This window comes from Maylandia zebra, linkage group LG7 (genome assembly GCF_041146795.1).
Source record: "Maylandia zebra isolate NMK-2024a linkage group LG7, Mzebra_GT3a, whole genome shotgun sequence".
Classification (NCBI taxonomy): Eukaryota; Metazoa; Chordata; class Actinopteri; order Cichliformes; family Cichlidae; genus Maylandia; species Maylandia zebra.
In genome coordinates, this window is record NC_135173.1 from 61,685,649 (window position 1) to 61,705,100 (window position 19,452).

The window sequence follows — 19,452 nt, forward strand, 5'->3', positions numbered from 1 at the left end:
GAACAAGAGCCGAATTGTGACTGTAACTCACCACAATTGGCTTTGTTGATACTTAAAGTTGCGTTGTGGCTGTGTTGATTGAAACACAGGGGAAAACTATCCTTAAAGAATAAAACACTTTTTATTTCTTTGGTTTGTGCCAGGATTTAAAGATGCTTTTTAATGCTGTGAAGCTGAGTATTTTTACATTGTAGTCTGTGGGTAGTTTACGCTGGCATCAAATGATTAATCCAGGAACTGCGACTTAATTAAAACAGTACGTGGAGGATAGTATATCAGCATTTGGTGTTGATTTTCTGCTGTTTATCTCTCTTATCCAGTCTGGAGACACACAACTATTACTTCCCCCATGAAACAGAGTTATTTATGGAGCTGTGGATCACAGGGGTCAGAAGTTAGAGCTGATACCCACATTTGTGCTCCATGTCTTTGTGTGAATGCAAACATGTTTGAGAGAAACGTTTGTTCCCCAGAGGCCACTGATCACTATGCTTGTGATATGAGTGAGATGGCCCATAACCTCAAATTAAGTCTAAACATAGTAGTTAAACTTTAATACTGTCAAATCAGACAGTTTTGGTTAGAGTTTTATTTCATTCTTTAAGTTTTCACTCTCTCTGATAGCCTTTCTTTAGTATTTAACCTCTCAAAATACATTTAGTAGTTCATCAGTAATGAAATACTTGGTAGTAGGGCTGTCATGTTATGATATGGTTATGACAGCCCAAAGATCTTATCAAGAATATCAAATCATCTGTCAGTTATTTCGGATAAATACGTTATGAACATGTGCCAGTAATACAGGTCCATGAGAACACCACAGCTTGGTAGTTGTAGCTCTAAAAACATATATTTAGGTCACAAAGACTGCCTTTACAAAACTAAACAAGTCAGTTTGTTTGGTTGATTTTTCACTCCTTTCTTCCAGTTCAGGCTGGGCTGCGTTCTGCTGAAGGCCGTCCCAGAGCCAGCAGAGGCAGTGAGAAATTTACTGATTCACAGTCTGCAGAGGGGAAATAACCTGCAGCACCACAACCAGAGACTACAGGAGGAGAACGAGAGACTTCGAGGAGAACAGCAACACATCACTGCAGAGTAAGTACATGCATGGATGAACACACATGCATACAAAATCACAGTAAAGTCAACTTTACACCCAAACCACACAAACTGGAAGGTGCGAGTATGTAATCTTGTGCTAGCACATAGTGCACAGAAAATACAGGAATATTTTGGTTAGGGATGGGTACCGGTGTCCGGTGCCATGATGGCACCGGTTCTGACATAAACGGTAGTAACCAGACCGAAAAGCAGCGCACATTTCGGTGATTTATTTCGGTGCTTTTTTTTCCTGAGCTGTGATACACTTCTAGCCAATCATTTTACGTTTCCGAGGATAGTAGGCGGGTCCAGGTATGTGCGTTCTTTTAGAGCAGAGCTACAAATTAAAAATGCCCAAGGCGAAGCGGTCAAAAGTCTGCCTGTACTTCACAGCAAAATATGCAAACTCAGCAGCAACAAGTGCTTTAAGCTGATACTGTGATACTGTCAAAGGAGGTAACACCTCGAATCCGATGAAACACCTGGCGACGCATAGCGTTTTTTTTAAAGCCGAGAAATGCGCCGTATGATAGCTTGCTGCGAGACCTCACATCGAGCGCATCTACTCTGCGTGGGTTGCCTGTTATCTGACCCGGAGTTAGCAACATCCCCCAAAAACCCCGAAGAGGAGAGTCCTGGCCCCTAGCCCTGCCAGTGTAGCAGAAATGATGACGGATGATGATGCAGCAGCAGCCGTTCTTCTCTGCGTGAGTAGCTTAATGTTGTTCGTGTGTCATTTACGTTGAGTAGGCTAACCACGTTATTACATTAATGCAGTAAGGTGAACTAGCAAACACCGTCGTAGTTACATGCAGCTGTCTTCTTGTTTGATGGCAGATACTCCCTTCACCCTGCCAAAAAGGCTAAAAGGACCAAAGAAAAAGTGGAAAACAGTTAAACATGAGAGGTTTTTGGATAAAGTTTGTGTTTTTTCCATTGTTTAAGCACTGCTTCCAGCCAAGAGTGATACCATATATGCCCCATAGCTGCAGAAAAGGCTAACATTGTTATCTTTTTACAAAAAACCAGCTGAACATGAGAGGTTTTTGGACCAATTTTGTGTTCTCCATCCTTTAAGCACCGGTTTGAGCACCGTTTGAGCACCGGCACCGTTTCAAAAATACCGATTTGGCACCGGTATCGGATAAAACCTAAACGATACCCATCCCTAATTTTGGTCCACACCAAAACTGTTGCTTTGTCTTCCTGTCACTGCACACTCTGTTTCAGATGTTTTGTTTTCTATCCGTGGCTCTATATAATGTCATAAAGTGTCAGCATTTTTAATATGATCATCTAGTTTAGTCCATGTTAAATGGACTGTAATTTATGTTTTGTGTTGTTTTTTACTCTCAGCCTTTTACACTAGTAGACTGTACTAAATCCTGAGTCACCATAAACATTATTATATTTGAAGAGGCTGAGTCAGGTTTCAAAATTCATTACAGGATAGAAACAGCTCTAGTACAGGTTACAAATGATCTCCTTAGGAATTAAAAGTCCTCTTCACACACTAAGGATAACAATAGAGTTCCACAGGGTTCCGTGCTAGGACCAATTCTATTTAAAATATACATGCTTCCCTTAGGCAGTATCATCAGAAGGCATGGCATACATTTTCACCAACTTGATCTTTCCATGAAGCCAGATTACACAGACTAATTAGTATATTTGGGTTTGCTAAAGAACTTTTTTGTTTCTGTACATTCAAGACTGAAGCGTTACATTGGTGGTAAGGAAGCCCTGGAGGCAGAGCTTTACTCTCGGTTTGTCCTGGTTCTGAATGAGAAGAAAGCAAAGATCCGCAGTCTACAGCAGGATGTCACAAAACTGGAGGAAATGAGGTGCACTGCTTATACCACATTGACTCTCAAACACTGAAGCTTTTCCAAATGTTTAAAAAGTAGATTTTTAGCTGTGAGTTTTAAGGCAAGCGTTTTTTTAAATGAAATATATGCCATAATTGCTTATTAAACAGGTCAAGGGTATTTTTCCTTAATTACAACATTCCTCTGATTTCTTTGTTGTAAAAGTTATGTTAAGCAGTGAATCATGTATAATGTATGGTTTCTGATACAGGAGTAATGACCAACGAAAGAAAGACTCAGTAAAGTCAGGTCAGACAAGAGGTCAGGATGATGGTGTTGAAGAGGATGATTATGGCGGCAGTACTGATGAGGACCCAGTGGAGACGCAGTCGACTCCAGCCTCCAGTTTGGGTAAGACTGGTGACACTGGGGAAAAACAATTAAGTACAATTTTGTCAAAACATCAAAACAAATTGCTAAAAATCAAACTGGGAATCATTGTTGGTGAGTTTTTAGCTGCTTTTAAAAAGAGAATCGACTGTTCTCAAGCTCAGAGGAAGAGACTTCGAGAGTCCGGGGTTACAAAAGCTCTGTCTGCTTTAGTTCTCAGCCTTGTATGATGCACAGGCAGCAGGCCCTCAACCTGAACACCCAGAGTGAAAACTGAGTCTGAAGTTACACCAATGTTCTTGAACTGAAGATTTAGCACAAGAGGTAAGAGGACCTAGAGTTTCCATTACCTTAGCCATCAATCTGTCAGGGATACAAAAAACGAATTTCTGTTTTCTCTTCATTAAGTTGGAGAAAATTGTCATCCAAATAACTATTAATAGAGTCTAAGCGCCTATGCGGGATAGATTAGAAGTATCTTGGGGATTAAAAGAGACGTACAACTAAATCTCATCTGTGTAGCAGTGATAAGAAGTGTATTTAAAAAGGCTCAAAGTGTGTAGAAGAGTGTGTAAGTGTGTCACAGATATAACAGAAACAGTAAAGGACCCAGAACAGAACCTTGTGGCACAACGTCAATAAGAAAAGAGGGAGCTGCTCTTAGAAGCTGCCACAGAAAATTAAATAACCAAGTAAACTTAATCTTAATCTCTTAATTAATCTCTTAAATTAATCTCCAAACATTCTTGTTAAACCATTACTTTGAGGAGGTACTTGTGCTCCTTTTGTCATGACCAACTTGTTTTAGTTCATAAATAGATGTCACGATATTTTCCTTGCGAATTTACTGAAAGATTCCTAGCTTTTAATATCATTGATGGTAAGCTTTTCTGGTTTAGTGGTAACTAAACAGGTAAAAACCATAATACCACCACAATGTTTTACAGATGTAATTATGCCAAATTCTGTTATTGTCTTTTCTCCAAACTGAACACTTATTTAAAGTAAACATGCTGTTTTGGCCACATCCATCCAGAACATTGTCTCGTGGCTCATCTATGTCATCTTTAGTAAACTGTAGATGAGTAGCAGCGTTCTTTTTGGAGAGCAGTGCTTTCTCCTTCTAGCCCTGCCCTAAACACCAGAGAACCTCAGGGCCTTCAGAGTTACCTTGTCTTCCTTCGTGACCTCCCTGACTCACGTAGAGGGTAATGCCGATCTTCAAGTCATTTCGTTGAATAAAAACAAGGTGCTCACCTGTACTGGATCATCCCATTGATTAAAAGGCCTGACTCTAATTTCTGCTATAAATTTGCTGGTAATCCTACAGGTTTGCATACTTTTTCTCCTCACTCGTATGTATTCTCAGGAAATTTCATTTCTTTTACTGGTTTCAGTTTGTCTACTTTTAGATCTTGCACATATATTATTAAATATAAAAAAAATCATGAAGCCATGTCCATTTTAATCTGAGTCTTACTTACATATTTTTGTGCTTTGGAGTTTGGCGGAGAAGTGCTTTTACCGTTTTTTTTTTTGTTTTTTTTTACTTTGCTAGCTGATGGAAAACACCTGCTAAGATGAGTGTGACATGTCACTGAGAGCAGGTCTGAAACACCACTACCTTCACATTTATTGCTCTAAAGTTGGCAAACCAGCAAACGTTGGGCATTTCCACACTTTGACTTGTCAGCTATGGCTTAAAATACATCATTGGGAGCTGTTGTTGTGGGAGCTAAGTGTGTTTGGACTATCAAGAGACTTTGTTTTCCTACTCAGAAACTAACCATGACCTCAGTTAGCAGTTATGCAATGCAGAGTAGTGTGCGTCCATGTAATGACTTCAATAAACACCTTTAAATGTGTGGTGGAAGCAGGGCAGACAGCAGTTCCGGAAGCCTCAGTGTATATCCCCGACTCCATTAATGAGAGGTGAGCCATTATTGAACAGTCATCAGCCTTTCCCTTCCCCAGTGGTCTACTGGTGTTGTTAACCTGCCAGCTAAGAAGCCCTGTTAACTGCCAATCATATTAAAAATGAAACCAATCACAACGTTGTTGTCCCTTCAGGCTGTGTGCTAGCCAACATTAATGCCTTAACCTGAGTCCTACATACAGAACAAATAGAGAAGGTGCCAAAACCCTCAGACCAGTCAGAAGATCGTACTCAGTCTAAAAAGATCAGTTTTGACTTTGGAAGTAACTTGTCTGCTGAATGGAAAGATTGTGTCACAAATATGCTTAATTCAGTGCCAGAACTGTTTTCACAGCATGAGTTAGATTTTGGACAGACAGAAAAAGTACACCACCAAATAAAGCTTAGTGAGGAAACGCCTCCAAGAACTACTCGACATTGGAGTGATACGAGAATCTGAATCTCCTTTTGCCGCCCCAATTGTAGTTGTCAGGAAAAAGGACGGGTCTGGTAGTTTGTGCATCAATTAAAGGAGGCTAAACCTCTAAACCATAAAGATGCATACACACTTCCCAATCTAGAGGAAGCATTTTCAGCTCTGGCAGGGTCAAAATGGTTCTCAGTCTTGGATCTCAAGTTCGGATACTATCGGATTGAAATGTTGGAGTCAGACAAGCAGAAAATTGCCCTAATGTATCCCTTTGGGTTCTGGGAATTTAATAAGCATTTCAAAGGCTCATGGAGCGGTGTATGGGTCTGATGAATCGTAAGGAGGTCCTCGTCTTTATTGATGATCTCATTATTTTCTTGTTATCCCTCGAAGAGCATGAGCAGTGTCTGAAGAGAGTCCTGTTGAAATTGAAAAAGTTTGGCTTGAAATTAGCACCCGGCTGAGATATTTAAATATCTCAGTTAAGTACCTCAGCCATATAGCATTAGAGTATGGAGTCGAAACAGATACAGAGAAAATCAAAGCCCTCACAACTTGGCCCATCTCCACCAACTTTAAGGAGCTAAGGATCTTTTTTGGGCTTTGCTGGGTATTAGCGGGGATTCATCCAGGACTACTCTAACATTTTAAGGCCATTAAATGAGCTAACCGCCGGTTACCTACCAATAAAAAAGGGGAAGAAAAGATCCACAAAGCAATAAAGGTCTGTATACCAAAAGAGCCATTTGGCCAGAGATGGACTCACAAATGATCTGTTTGAACGTTTACCTCAGCCCCAGTGTTGGGTTTTGCAGGCCTCAAACTCCCATATATCCTCCACACGGACGCTAGTACCATTGACCTCGATGCAGCTCTTTACCAACTTCAGGATGGACAGTTGAGGGCCATAGCATTTGCTAGCAGAGGACTTGATCAGTGTGTGTGAGTGTGATGTCTGCCGGAAGTGTAGATGTGAGAGGGCAGCCCCTCTCATGAACATTCAGACAGGTAGTCCCCTTGAGTTACTCTTTATAGTTTATCTATCTATTGAGTCAGAGCAGTCTAACACAAAAGATGTATTAGTTATGATCGATGACTTCACTAAGTTCGCAATGGCTGTCCCTACACCCAATCAATGAGCATGCACTGTTGCAAAAGTCTTCTGGGAAAAGTTTATTGTTCATAACGTTGTCCCAGACAGACTTAAGCGATCAGGGCCCCGATTTTGAATTGAACACAATAAGCAAACTATGCAAGATTGATGGCATGAAAAAGATACGTACAACACTGTATCATCCCAGAGCCAATGCCGTTGAGAGGTTCTATAGGACGCTCCTCCAAATGCTTGGTACTTTGAGTGACAATGAAAAGTTGCATTGGAAAGAATATGTAAAACCTCTAGTACATTGGTTCTCAAACTTTTCACAATGAGTACCACCTCATAAAATATATGGCTCTTAAAGTACCACCTTTATGAACAACATTAAAGTACAATAGTATAGGCCTATTTAACACCATATACAGTTTACACTAGAGATGGACCGATCCGGTATTACGTATCGGTATCGGTCCGATACTGACCTAAATTACTGGATTGGATATCAGAGAGAAATAAAAAATGCAATCCGATCCATTAAATATCAAAAAAGCACCTCACAAAACTTGCGACATGGCATAACTCGGCTCATAACTGTAGCACGTCGGAGCAGTATGCATCACCTGATAGAGCGGCTGTGGCGTGCGAGACCTGTCGTGGTCTGGTTGAGCATTTGGAGCCTCGCTACCAAATTGGCATTTCATCTCTGAGAAAGTGATCGCAGAGAGAAGTAAAGCAAGTGTGTAAGTTCATCTCTGAATGTTTCTAAAGCATTCCCGCGTTAAGCTGAACAACCGATATATGGAGCGACTGCCTCTTCTCTCCCCTCCCTCTCCTGCTGCTACTTCAATCGTGAAACTGATCAATGATCAGCTGATCGGCTTTTCTGTCGCAAGTCTGTCTCTCTTGCTTGTTTTTGGCCCACTTCACGCCAGAAAGAGGAAACCAGCGGCTGAACAACAGCCGCACGTTTAAGCTTGATAAGCTGTTGTTAGAATTTATTTAATATTACTTTCTACACCAGGATCCTTTTCTACGTAGCTGACGGCTGGTAACTGTGCAGGGGCGGATCTAGCAAAATTTAGCCAGTGGGGCTAACAGGGAAAAGGGGGCACAAAGACATACTTTTCTTTCTTATTCTCATTTAAAATATCTAGCTTTTAATAAATAATTATCTGAATCTTACACCCAAAGTTTTAATCTTATGTAAAACGTATAGAAGTCCATTACTGTATATAGTAACTATTAAGTCTAATATACCCTAGTAAGCTTTACTACTTTTTCCTTTGGGAAGGTACCATCTGTGCAGTCTGCAATTCTGTTGAAGAAAGATGTTGAATCTATTTAATTATTCTTGAAAAAGAATTGATTTCTTTGCATTTTTTTTCACACTGCATCAAATTAAAGTTGATTACGTCGATTAAGCGTCATGAGGTGGAGGGTGGGGGGTGGTTCCTTTTTTTTGCTGGGAGTTTGCAACCCTATTAGTTAGGTTGCTTACTCTTTAAAATACCAGAATAGGGAGGATGGAGAAGGTTTAAGTTCATTAGATTGATCAGTATTGCTGAACTATGAAATATTTTCGGTGCAGTATAGTTTTTGCATACAGGTATAACAGAATAGCTTTAGTGTTTTGTTTTGTTTGTAATTTGAGTTTGAACTTATACAAAATGCAGCAAGATATTAAAAAAACAAAAAAAACAAAAAAAGTTTTATTGATTAAGAAACACTATATTGGATTCATATCGGTATCGGCCAATATCCAAATTTATGATATCGGTATCGGACATAAAAAAGTGGTATCGTGCCATCTCTAGTTTACACAAGACAATTTTACTTCTTTTATGAATGTAATTTTTTTAACTGTCATAAACGGGATGTGACAAGTAATAATAATAACAACTGCACTGCTTTAAAACATTCACAGCAGGTGGGATATCCGGTCTTTAAGTGATGACATATGAACCCTGCTTCCGCGTCCAAACTACTCTAATGATGTGATGCGTTAAGTTCAAAGCTATTATCCAGTTTTGCTTCTCTCCGTGAATGTTTTTTTGTAGAAAGTCAGGGCTTAGAGGTGGTGCCATTTCATGCTACTGTGGTCTCATCTTGAGTGAAATATTTTATCTTTCCATGGTTTATTTGCACTTTTTATGAGTTCACTGTAAGTAAAACATGTCTAACCTTTACTGAAGAAATAGTTTACAATGTTTTGTACTTATTTTGCTGAAAAACATTTTTATTCAGAATGTTTTTTTAAATTGTAAACATTTAAACTATTGAGATTAACACTGAAGAAGCATTTAAAACCAATGTGAAGATTTTTACATCACTATTTTATTTTCTATTGTAAACAAGATTAATGTTACAAGCAGTACTTTTATGTGCTACCAAATATTGAAGTGTAATTATTTGAAAACTTGGTGTGTCCTATGTCACTGACAGGTCAGGTTTTTGTTTTTGTTTTTTTCGGGGTTTTTTCCCACACCCTTTTGACTTTCAAACCTTTGTTGAAGTCTCATTCATTTCACTGCTTCTGTACATAGCCAAACCTTCTGGTCCAAATCATTTGAGCTCCTTTAAAGGTTTTGATGAAGTAAATTAAGGTGAAGTTAAGTTTTTTTTTAAGTAACTATAGTATTACATAAGCAGCTTCTACCATTGACATTACCCTTCATCAGCCACTAGATTTTTACTCCCAGATGGCATGGATGTAATTAGTGTGCCAAGTATGTAAGTGTAAGTAGTGAACATAAGTTAGCAATAAAGACACTGCAAGAGATTTTTAGGGGACTTTTGCCTTTCATGATTTTTCCACTTTGAAATGGTTTACTTCCAGATTAGATTTCTTTTTTATACGTCAACAATTTTTGGATGCTGTTTTCCTTGTTGGGCTTTCCCTTCCCATCACCAGGCAAAACTTGCACCATTTGTGTTTTTTCTGTTGCCACGACAATGACTCAGATGGCTAGTAGGGAAGGGGGGCGTGAAGGGGTAAAGTGAATTCGTGGAATACTGTAGTGTTGCTGTGTGTCTGCATGGGTCTGTTTTGTGTAGTGTAGAAAGTGCTGCTAAGGTTCAAAATGTGTTACTTAAACATTGGATTAGTTGGTGATCCCATTTAAGGTTGGGAAATATGTGTGTTAGATTCTTTCAGTGGGCTAATCCAATGGGACTAGTAGCAAAAACCACCTGTTCTGCACTTCTTCCAATCCTTCATCCTGTATTTAGTTGTGACTCAAACCATTAACTTACAGATGACATCCACTGAACGTGACACAGTGAAAACAAACACAAATAGAGACTGCATCATTGCTTTTGCAGGGGGGGCAATTAAATGAACATAATATATACAAAAATCCAAAGAACTGGGGTTTATAATGAATCTTTTTTTTTAAAACACATAGATGTAAATAGTTGCTGTATGTGTGACAATGTTTTGTTTAGACTGGCCCCCTGGTTAATGAGGAGATGGTGTCCATACTGTACAAAGATTATCATCAGTATAGTAAGATTGCTCTCATTTTGTTTGACTACTGTTTTTCACTCTCCTGACTCCATGCTCTTCTCAGAATCACCGACTCCGGGACCACTGGATGAAAGCCTGAGTGACCTCACAGATGTGGCCCCGTCTCGCAAACGGCGCTTTCGTCACCTCAGGGCCCCAGAGGCTGCAGTAAAGCGACCAAACCCAGAGACATCTCAGAGAAAAAGGTATGAGTGTCTCTGCGCTGCCTCATTCACATCAAGATCACTGCTGGTTATGCTGCTGTACTTCATTTTGTATTCAGAGTAGCTCCTCCAACTTAACATCGCTGCCTTTATAGTTTCAAACACATCATCTAGGTCTGTTAAAATGTGTTCAGATGTGACAGGGGGGACAGCTCCACCTGAAATAACACATTCTATATCAATCAACTTGATTGTCATAATTCACACATCTCCCTCTATTGCTGAGGAACTAAAATCAAAACACAAAGAGCTTGATCTGTTTTTTAATTTCCCAGTCCTTTCTGCTGTGTCATATTTTCCTTTCCTTCACATCCATCATCCCTTCTCTTCAGGGGTGGATCCAGAAGGGTGGCATGGGGTGGTATGTGCCACCCTAAAATGATCTCTTTCCACACCAAGTGCACCCTAGTTTTGCATATGACAGTGTTGTTTATTAAAATAAGATAGCATTAACACTTTGAGCATAGTTACAGTTAACAGTGAATATAAATTCTAAAACTGAATATATTGCATAGTGTCCACCCCCTGCACAATTAACAAGTGGTTCAGCCCATAGCGCAGAATGGCTTTTTGTTTTCAGTAGCATGTGATGCCTATGATTGTGCCAGAGCACATTTTGAACAACACCATGGGAATTTCAGATTTCACACAGGTGGTTGGATGTTACACTCTGGAAATGGAATGAAGGTGAGTGTTACTAACCCTCTGGGGTCCACGGACATGCCACACCTCCAGATCACATGACTGATATAAGCTGACATCAAGCTGCAGCCGCGCAGAGTCTCAGCCAGTGTTTAAAGTTCTGACTTCAAAGTATACACCGGTGTTTAAATTTTAATGACAGGCCACTAAATCCAGAGTTTTATGATTAGAAAGCATACATAAGCAATGCTTTTTTCTAAATACTATTGTCACGTTTTTTAAAAAGCATTTACTAATGACAGCGCAAAAACAGTAAAGAAAAAAAAATAGCCACCTCTTTCCTATTGGTGGAAAAATGTACCATGTCGACCAATTAAAAAAAAGTCAACACGTGGGATTTGGTTGTTTAGGAAGAGGGGCACGTTTTGGGAGTGACGGCGGAGAGACAGAGCGAGCGAGTGAGTAAGACAGAGAGAGAGAGATATCAATAGCGATTAGATTTGGGAGATTTGTGACGTTGAGCGTGGAGTGTGTAGTTAGTGTGTTGCGTTGTCTTGTGTAGTTAGTCTGTTGTGTAGTCGTTGTTTTGTTTTGTGTCAGTGAGGGCCCTAATGACTTATTGTGACACCTGATTGTTCTCTCAGTTCAGTTAGAGTAGTATTTTTAAATTGTTGTACAAAAGACAGCAGGTGTATTGGTTGCATTTTTAGATAAATATTTGGATATGTTTACAAAATGTGTGCATAAGGTTTCCAAAATGAACAATTTATATTTGCATTTCAAGTTATAAAAATAATTTACTAAACATGTCTGTGGTTTTTACAGTAAAAAAAAAACTACTACTAGGATTTTATTGTCTTTTGTGTGATTTCAGATGAGTTGTGATAATACAGTATGTCAATGAAAAAATAACTGTAAATTTAGACACGTGAAGTTGTGCTGAAAAGAATGATACCAAGCTAGGCAAACAAATAAAATGAAGCAATTTAAAGGTGAAATACAAATGTAAAATCAAAAGGAGTCAAAAATAGCCAGTTATATTTTGGACCTCAGAGGGTCCAAAATATTCATTTGTTCATTTATTTGTTCATGACAGTGCAAATTTCTGACGTTTTGTGGAACAATTTTGGTTTTTTTTCTAACAAAAAACGGTGTGAAACTCAAGTTAGCTAGTTGAGCTACATATTTATTTATTTATTATACAGGCTATACAGTACATAAAATCAAAATTTGCACGTATTATGTAACTAAAATGTTTAATTATGTGGGCTACAGAAAATAATTAAGTTATAGACTATATTTATGGAAAAATGTGTATACTTACTGCATTTGAATCATTTTAACCATATGTAACCACCTGCATATGTGTTTAGAAAAATAAGGCTTTGATTTTGCCACCCCATTTGTTTTCCTTCTCACCCTAAGAAAATTTCTCTAGATCTGCCCCTGATCTTACCCCTTGGTAGTTACTTTAATAAAAAATATCAAACATTCACTGTAGGGAATCATCTTTATGCTGTGTTATTAAGCCCAGTGTGTAGAGACAACTAAATGTGTTACAAACATGGATAAATGTTTGTAACACAAATTTTGGATTAGGATTCAGATATGTGTGTTCACTTTTAAAAGAACGTGCTTTATTTTTACATAAGTGGATAATATATTTTTTTTCATAATCAACCCTTTTAATATCTTGGATATCAGTGAATGCCGTTATTGTCTGGTTTGAAGACAGTTTGGAGTGCGGCTGCTAGGATGGGGGTGGGGGATTGTCAAAGGAAGTCTAGCATGTGAAGTGAGGAGCCAAAGAAACAATTGTGCAACTCTCTTCTATTCTCCTCGCTGTTGTTTCTATAGCCCCTCTTTTCAAGCTCAGTCAGACCATCACACTGCTCTGAAAGCCCCATTGCTGCACATCCAAAACCTCTCAATACCATTGCTCTTGTTCCCATTTCGTCCATTTGCCAGCTTCTTTTGGAGGTGTCTGTTTAGAAAATATTCTTAAAAGCATGTCTCAATCTGACATTGTTTCTGTAGCAGTCCCTACCAACAGAGTAAATATACTGTGTCCAGGTTTCTCAGAGTGCCAGTGACTGTAAAACACATGCAGATAAGTGTTGCCATCCATTTAAAGCTGCTGTCAGGATTTGGTACTGCTGCCCATTACCAGCTCTGCCTTCTCTAACAAGAAGCAGCAGTGAGCTAATGTACAGTTGTAGCTGCTGGATGTTTGATCACTGCAGTGGCTGCTAAAACTGCCCCCCTCTGAGCTGGCACACACAGCAGAAAAGAGGCCCTTCTCCTGGTGGTGGCTATTAACCACTGTTACCTCCACAGAGAAGATGGAGACCAGGATGAGGAAAAGTTAACATAGTAAGAGAGCCACATAAACAGAAGCATGGCTGGCAATGTAAAAAAGTGCTCAGCATTTTGGGAAATTCCTTTTTGTGTCACTTAACCTCACTGTGACTCCAGCAGCACCAAGCAGGTGTATAAAAGCAGTCAAGTTTGTATTTAACAAAATATTTATACTTGAATGATATATAGATTAGAGATCAGTGGCTTAACAAAGAACCCATTTATGTCAAATTGGTCAGGTACAAGGACTGAAAATGTGTGATAAAGCAGGCAATGCCAAAAGGAACAATTTTAAAGACCTACAGGAAGCTGGAGAACTGTTGCTCAAGAGCACTTGAGCACAAAAATACAAGAAAGTCTGACTCCTTGGATACAAACTGTGAAGAAGTGAGTTTTTCACAGTACTGCAGGCTAGCAGCTGTTCTGCTCTTTGCAGTAAATATGTATTCCTACAATAAACTAACCAATTCCCATATTCTCTTCTTTACTTCACTAATACACATATTTCTAACCCAAAACTCTTTGTTTGATGAAAGAAGGATTTCTCAGTTCCTCTGAAAATAAAGAGAGGTTTTCAGTTTACTACCCCATCTCCCTCTCCTGATCTTTGAACATGTGGTTGGGATATAATTGTTTGTGTACACCGAGGACTGTTTTCCCATGAAAGGAAACTAAAAGAAAGTTACAGTGAAATCCTTCCTCCCTTTTACACATGGACTGGTTCTGTAAACGATCAAATATCGCTCCAAGCCATCACAGATAATCACTACAAGCCATGGCACTGTGAGGGTCTCACAAGTGTTTTCATTTTGATTTATACTGGGATCAACACAGATTTAATACATTCTTTGTCGTTTGAAAACAGTCTAATTCATATATATATATTTTCTCGATATTTTAGGTTTAAAAAATATGGGGTGGCTGTAGCTCAGGTGGCAGAGCAGAGCAGGTCAGCCACTAATCAGAAGGTCAGTGGTTCGATCCCAGGCTGCCTCCTGGCTGCATGCCAAATATCCTTGGGCAAGATACTAACCCCGTGTTTGCCTACTGGTGGTGGTCAGAGGGCCCGGTGGCGCCAGTGTCCGGCAGCCTCGCCTCTGTCAGTGCGCCCCAGGGCAGCTGTGGCTACAATGTAGCTTACTATCACCAGTGTGTGAATGGGTGGATGACTGAATGTAGTGTGAAGCGCTTTGGGGTCCTTAGGGACTAGAAAAGCGCTATACAAATGCAGGCCATTTACCATTTAAAGCGTCACAGTCTAATTAGCTAATTAATCCAAAACACCTGCATAGTGGGCTTTTAAATGGTCTCTTAGAAGAGGTTGGATGTTCCCAAAGTGCTCTATCAAAGCACATTAATAGAAAGTTACGTGGAAGGGAAAGGTGCACAAGCAGCAGGGATGACCACAGCCTTCAGAGGATTGTCAGGAAAAGGACATTCAAAAGTGTGTGGGACCTTCACAATGAGTGGACTGAGTTAGTACATTAAGAGCCACGGCACACAGACGGATCCTGAACATCGGCTTCAAATGTCGTATTCCTCTTGTCAAGCCGCACCTGAACAACAAACATCAGAAGCATCTTACCTTGGCTAAAGGAAAAAAAGAACTGGTCTGTTGCTGGTCTAAAGTCCTCTTTTCTGATGAGAGCAAATTTTGCATCTCATATGGAAACCAAGTTCCCAGAGTCTGGAGGAAGAGTGGAGAGGCATACAATCCAAGATGCTTGAAGTCCAGCGTAAAGTTTCCACAGTCTGTGTTGATTTGGGGAGCCATGTCATCTGCCGGTGACGGTCTACTATGCTTTATTAAGTCCAGAGTAAGCGCAGCCATCTACCAGGACATTTTGGAGCACTTCATGCTTCCTTCCGCAGACAAGCTTTATGGAAATCCTGACTTCATTTTCCAGCAGGACTTGGCACCTGCTCACACTGCCAAAAGTACCCAAAACCTGGTTCAATGACACTGGGACTACTGTGCTTGGTTGGCCAGCAAACTTGCCTGACCTGAACCTCAGAGAGAATTTATGAGGCATTGCCAACAAAAAGATGAGAGACATGAGGCCGAACAATGCAGAAGAGCTGAAGGCTGCTAATTAAGCAACCTAGTCTTCCAAAGGCTGATAGCATCCATGCCATGCTGCGTTGAGGCAGTAATTCATGCAAAAAGGGGTCCAAACCAAGTACTGCGTACATATGTATGATCATGCTTTTTAGAGGTCCAACAGTTCTCTATTTAAAATCCTTGTTTTATTCATTTCATAAAATGTTCTAATTTTCTGAGATTTTGAAATTGGGGTTTTCATAAGCTGTAAGCCATAATCATCAAAATAAAAAAATAAAGGAATGAGTCTATATCATATTTTAGTTTGAACTTTTAAGTTGAATTATTGAAATAAATGAACTTTTGCACGATATTCTAAATTTCTGAGTTTCACCTGTGTACGTACACACACACACACACACACACACACATAACTCTCAATGGTCATGAGAATTTGCATATTAATAATCAAGGAACTGACCTGCCAGCCCATTGTTCATTCAGTGGTGCTAGTTTCAGTCATTGTGCAAATATAAGATTGGGGAAACCTGCTTTCAGCTGAGGCTGAAGAAGTCACTTGGATGAACATTTCTCCCACTGAAAAAACTATCTCCTGATGAACAGAATCAACGTTTTGGGATATGCACCAGATAAGTTTGATATTGCTACATAGAGAAATAACATTATAAAACAGCTTTCAGTTTTTGATGTATCGACTGCCTAATGTGCCTTATCTACAAAGCTGTAGTCTTCAGTGGAAATGCAGAACAAAGGTTTTGGACATTATCCTTGTAAATAAAGTTTCCAGGTGGGAATGCTGCTAAAGTACTTTATAAGGAGTTCATACGCCTATGGCTTTGCCAAAGTTAACCAGTTAGATATAACACGCTCATTAATGGCAGAGGTTGTATGCCCCCACCCTCCCGTCACTCCCACTTTCTTGCTAAGCTAATATATGTTTCTATTCATCAAGATGTAGCACAGAAATGTGGAGACTCTTAAAGCACTAGTGTGACCAGCTGGCCCACATTTGTGTTTTCCTTATCACTTTTTCTCCCTTGATCCCCTCTTGATTTCTTTTCTCTGTTACCCATTGAGCTTTCATGATCCCCTTTTGTCCTCTCTTATCTCCACACTTAAACATCACATGGTGTCACCATGGTTTCTAAAAGGCTGATCATTTAAATTTTGTGAGCCCTTTAAATCTTTTAATGTAGCATAGAACCACTGTTGGTAGTCACACGAAGAAAAGAAAAATTACAAAACCAGTATTTATTGATGAAACTATTTCATGTTTTGGGGTTTGTTTGTTTTTTCTCAGAACCTCACATGAAGATGACCTGCACCACCTGGGTTCAGGTGGCCTGTATATTCATATTCAAATAACCACAAAGAGAAAAATATACAAGAGACACAGAAAGCCGCAGAGTCAAAACCGGAAAGGCATAACAGTGAGAAGAAAGAATCATGACAGACGCAGAAGCAGGAAACTTCTTATGGACAGGGGCGTATCTAGAGAAATTTCTTAGGGTGGGATGGAAATCAAATGGGGTGGCAAATCAAAGCCCCCCCCCTTTTTTTTTTTAAACACATATGCAGGCCTGACAACAGGTGTATCACTCCTCCGGTTTTCCACCTCAAGACGGTGTTTTCATTGCAATCTGCTTTTGTGACATTCATTAGTACCCTCACTGACACAAAACAAAACAACGACCACACAACACACTAACTACACACTCCACGCTAAACCACAAATCTCTCACATCTCAAAACTCGCTTTCTCTCTCTCGCTCACTCCTAAAACTTGCCCCTCTTCCTAAACAAAGAAATCCCACCTGTTGCTATTTTTCTATTGGTCGACATAGTACATTTTTTTTCACCAATAGGAGAGAGGTGGCTTCTTTTCTTTCTTTACAGTTTTCGGGCTGTCCTTAGAAAATGCTTTCTCTAGCATTTCTTCCTGCACAAACGTGATGATAGTATTCAGAAAAAAAGCATTGCTTGTGTATGTGTGTGTGTGTGTATATATATATAATATAATATAATATAAAAATTGTAAATCTGGGTTTAGTGGCTTGCCATTAAAATTTAAAACTGGTGTTCACTTTGGAGTCTGAACCTTCAAAACAAGCTGAAATAGAGATTCAGGGTGGCTGCAGCTTGTTGCTATGTCAGCTTAAATCAGTCATGTAATGTCAGGTGTGTCGTGTCCTTTGACCCCAGAGTGTTAATAACATTCACCTTCTTTCCATTTCCAAACAACCAACCACTTGTGTGGAATGTGAAATTCCCATGGTGTTGTTCAAAAGGTGCTCTGGCACAGTCATAGGCATCACTTGCTTCTAAAAAAAAACAAAACCCATTTGTTAATGGTGAGTGGGGGGGCACTATGTAATATATTCAGTTTTAGAATTTATATTCAGTGTTAACTGTAGCTACCCTCAAAGTGTTAATGCTATCTTATTATAATAAACAACAACCCCTGAGCAAGGTACCGTCCCTACACACTGCTCCCCGGGCGCCTGCTTAGTGGGCTGCCCACTGCTTCACTGAGTGAATGGGTCAAATGCAGAGAAAAACAAGTAATTTCCCCATGGGGATCAATAAAGTATCCATTATTATCATTATTATTATTATTATTATTATTATTATTATTATTATTATTGTCATGTGCAAAACTAGGGTAGCACTAGGGGTGGCAAGAGATCATTTTAGGGTGGCACATGCCACCCCATGCCACCCCTCTAGATCTGCCCCTGCTTATGGATTAACTAGTTTAAAGTATAAAATGTAAAAAATATTCATTGCTTGATGAAGCTAAGTTTTAGAGACCTTCAGTGTGACCTTCAACCAAGGCAGCTCACTGTCTGGGCATTATTTCCTTTTAGAGCTCAAATGTGACATGATATTTAAAACCCCTGTGTATCGTTCCCTATGTGCTTGTAGGTAGAACAACAACCGTATGAAACATAGTTTTAAAAAGCTCGATATTGATTTACTACAGCTTTAACCATGTCAGAGGTCAAATGTGACATTATTTGTCAATTTTTCACCAATAAATCATAACATTTAAAATATTGCATACAACAGCTATGATGTATATAGACCGAATGCACGCTTATGCCACAGGAAAAAAAGCCTGCTTTGGGGAGGTAACATCATCAGACTTAAAAACTGGTGGAGAACATGAGCCTCTATGTTGAAATGCACAAAAACAAATAGAAGTAGTGATGTGTTTGATGTAGAACACTTAAAGTAGGGGAATTGCTGGGCCACAGTTACACACACGCACACACACATTGCCCATGTGTTTCTTGTCTTGTGTCCTATAGAGCACATGACATATTTCCTGTTTCAACAGGCAAACGGTCCTGTAAACCAGTCTCATTAGCCCACTGACCTCTTTTCTGTGTGTGTGCGTGTGTGTGCATGTGCGTGCGTGTGTGTGTGTGTGTGGTTGACAGGAATGACTCCCCTGCAGGATCCAGTAAGCATCAGACTCCACGGCTCTCTGCAGATGCTGCAGCAAGTTCTGCAGTGGAAGACCTTTTTGAGGAATTCTGATGTTCCACGTCTGCACCTTATAGACGTAGACAAGACCACAGCAGTGAAATGCCAAGGCATCATATTTTTATTGTGATTGAATGCATCTAGTGCTGTATCTATATGGAAGGATAAAGCACTGCAAAAAAAGGCGTTCAATGGATGCTGATGAGAGAAATGCTTGGTGATTCTTTATAAAGCACTGTAGAGGTTGCTTTTTTTTTTAGTAAAGTACACTAATGACCAATGTTTGGAATAGTAAAAATAATAAACATGTTTTTATCAAAGTTTACATTAGCTCAGGACTTCTTTGAAATGTATTTTTTCCGATATACTTTGCAGGCTACACATCAACAACTAATTTTGATATTTGTGTAAATAAAAAGTGAAAGCAAA

The 19,452-nt window shown here is 39.5% G+C and overlaps 1 protein-coding gene across 1 annotated transcript in view; it reads left to right on the forward strand.

Annotated features, from left to right (window-relative positions):
• xrcc4 (X-ray repair complementing defective repair in Chinese hamster cells 4) overlaps nt 1-19,452 on the forward strand; it is a 28,219-nt gene extending 8,767 nt beyond the window's left edge. The window contains exons 4-8 of the mRNA XM_004572807.3: nt 929-1,095; nt 2,814-2,945; nt 3,181-3,320; nt 10,313-10,454; nt 18,978-19,452. Coding sequence (XP_004572864.3) covers nt 929-1,095; nt 2,814-2,945; nt 3,181-3,320; nt 10,313-10,454; nt 18,978-19,077 — 681 coding nt within the window. The 3' untranslated portion in view covers nt 19,078-19,452. The remainder of the gene's footprint in view (nt 1-928; nt 1,096-2,813; nt 2,946-3,180; nt 3,321-10,312; nt 10,455-18,977) is intronic.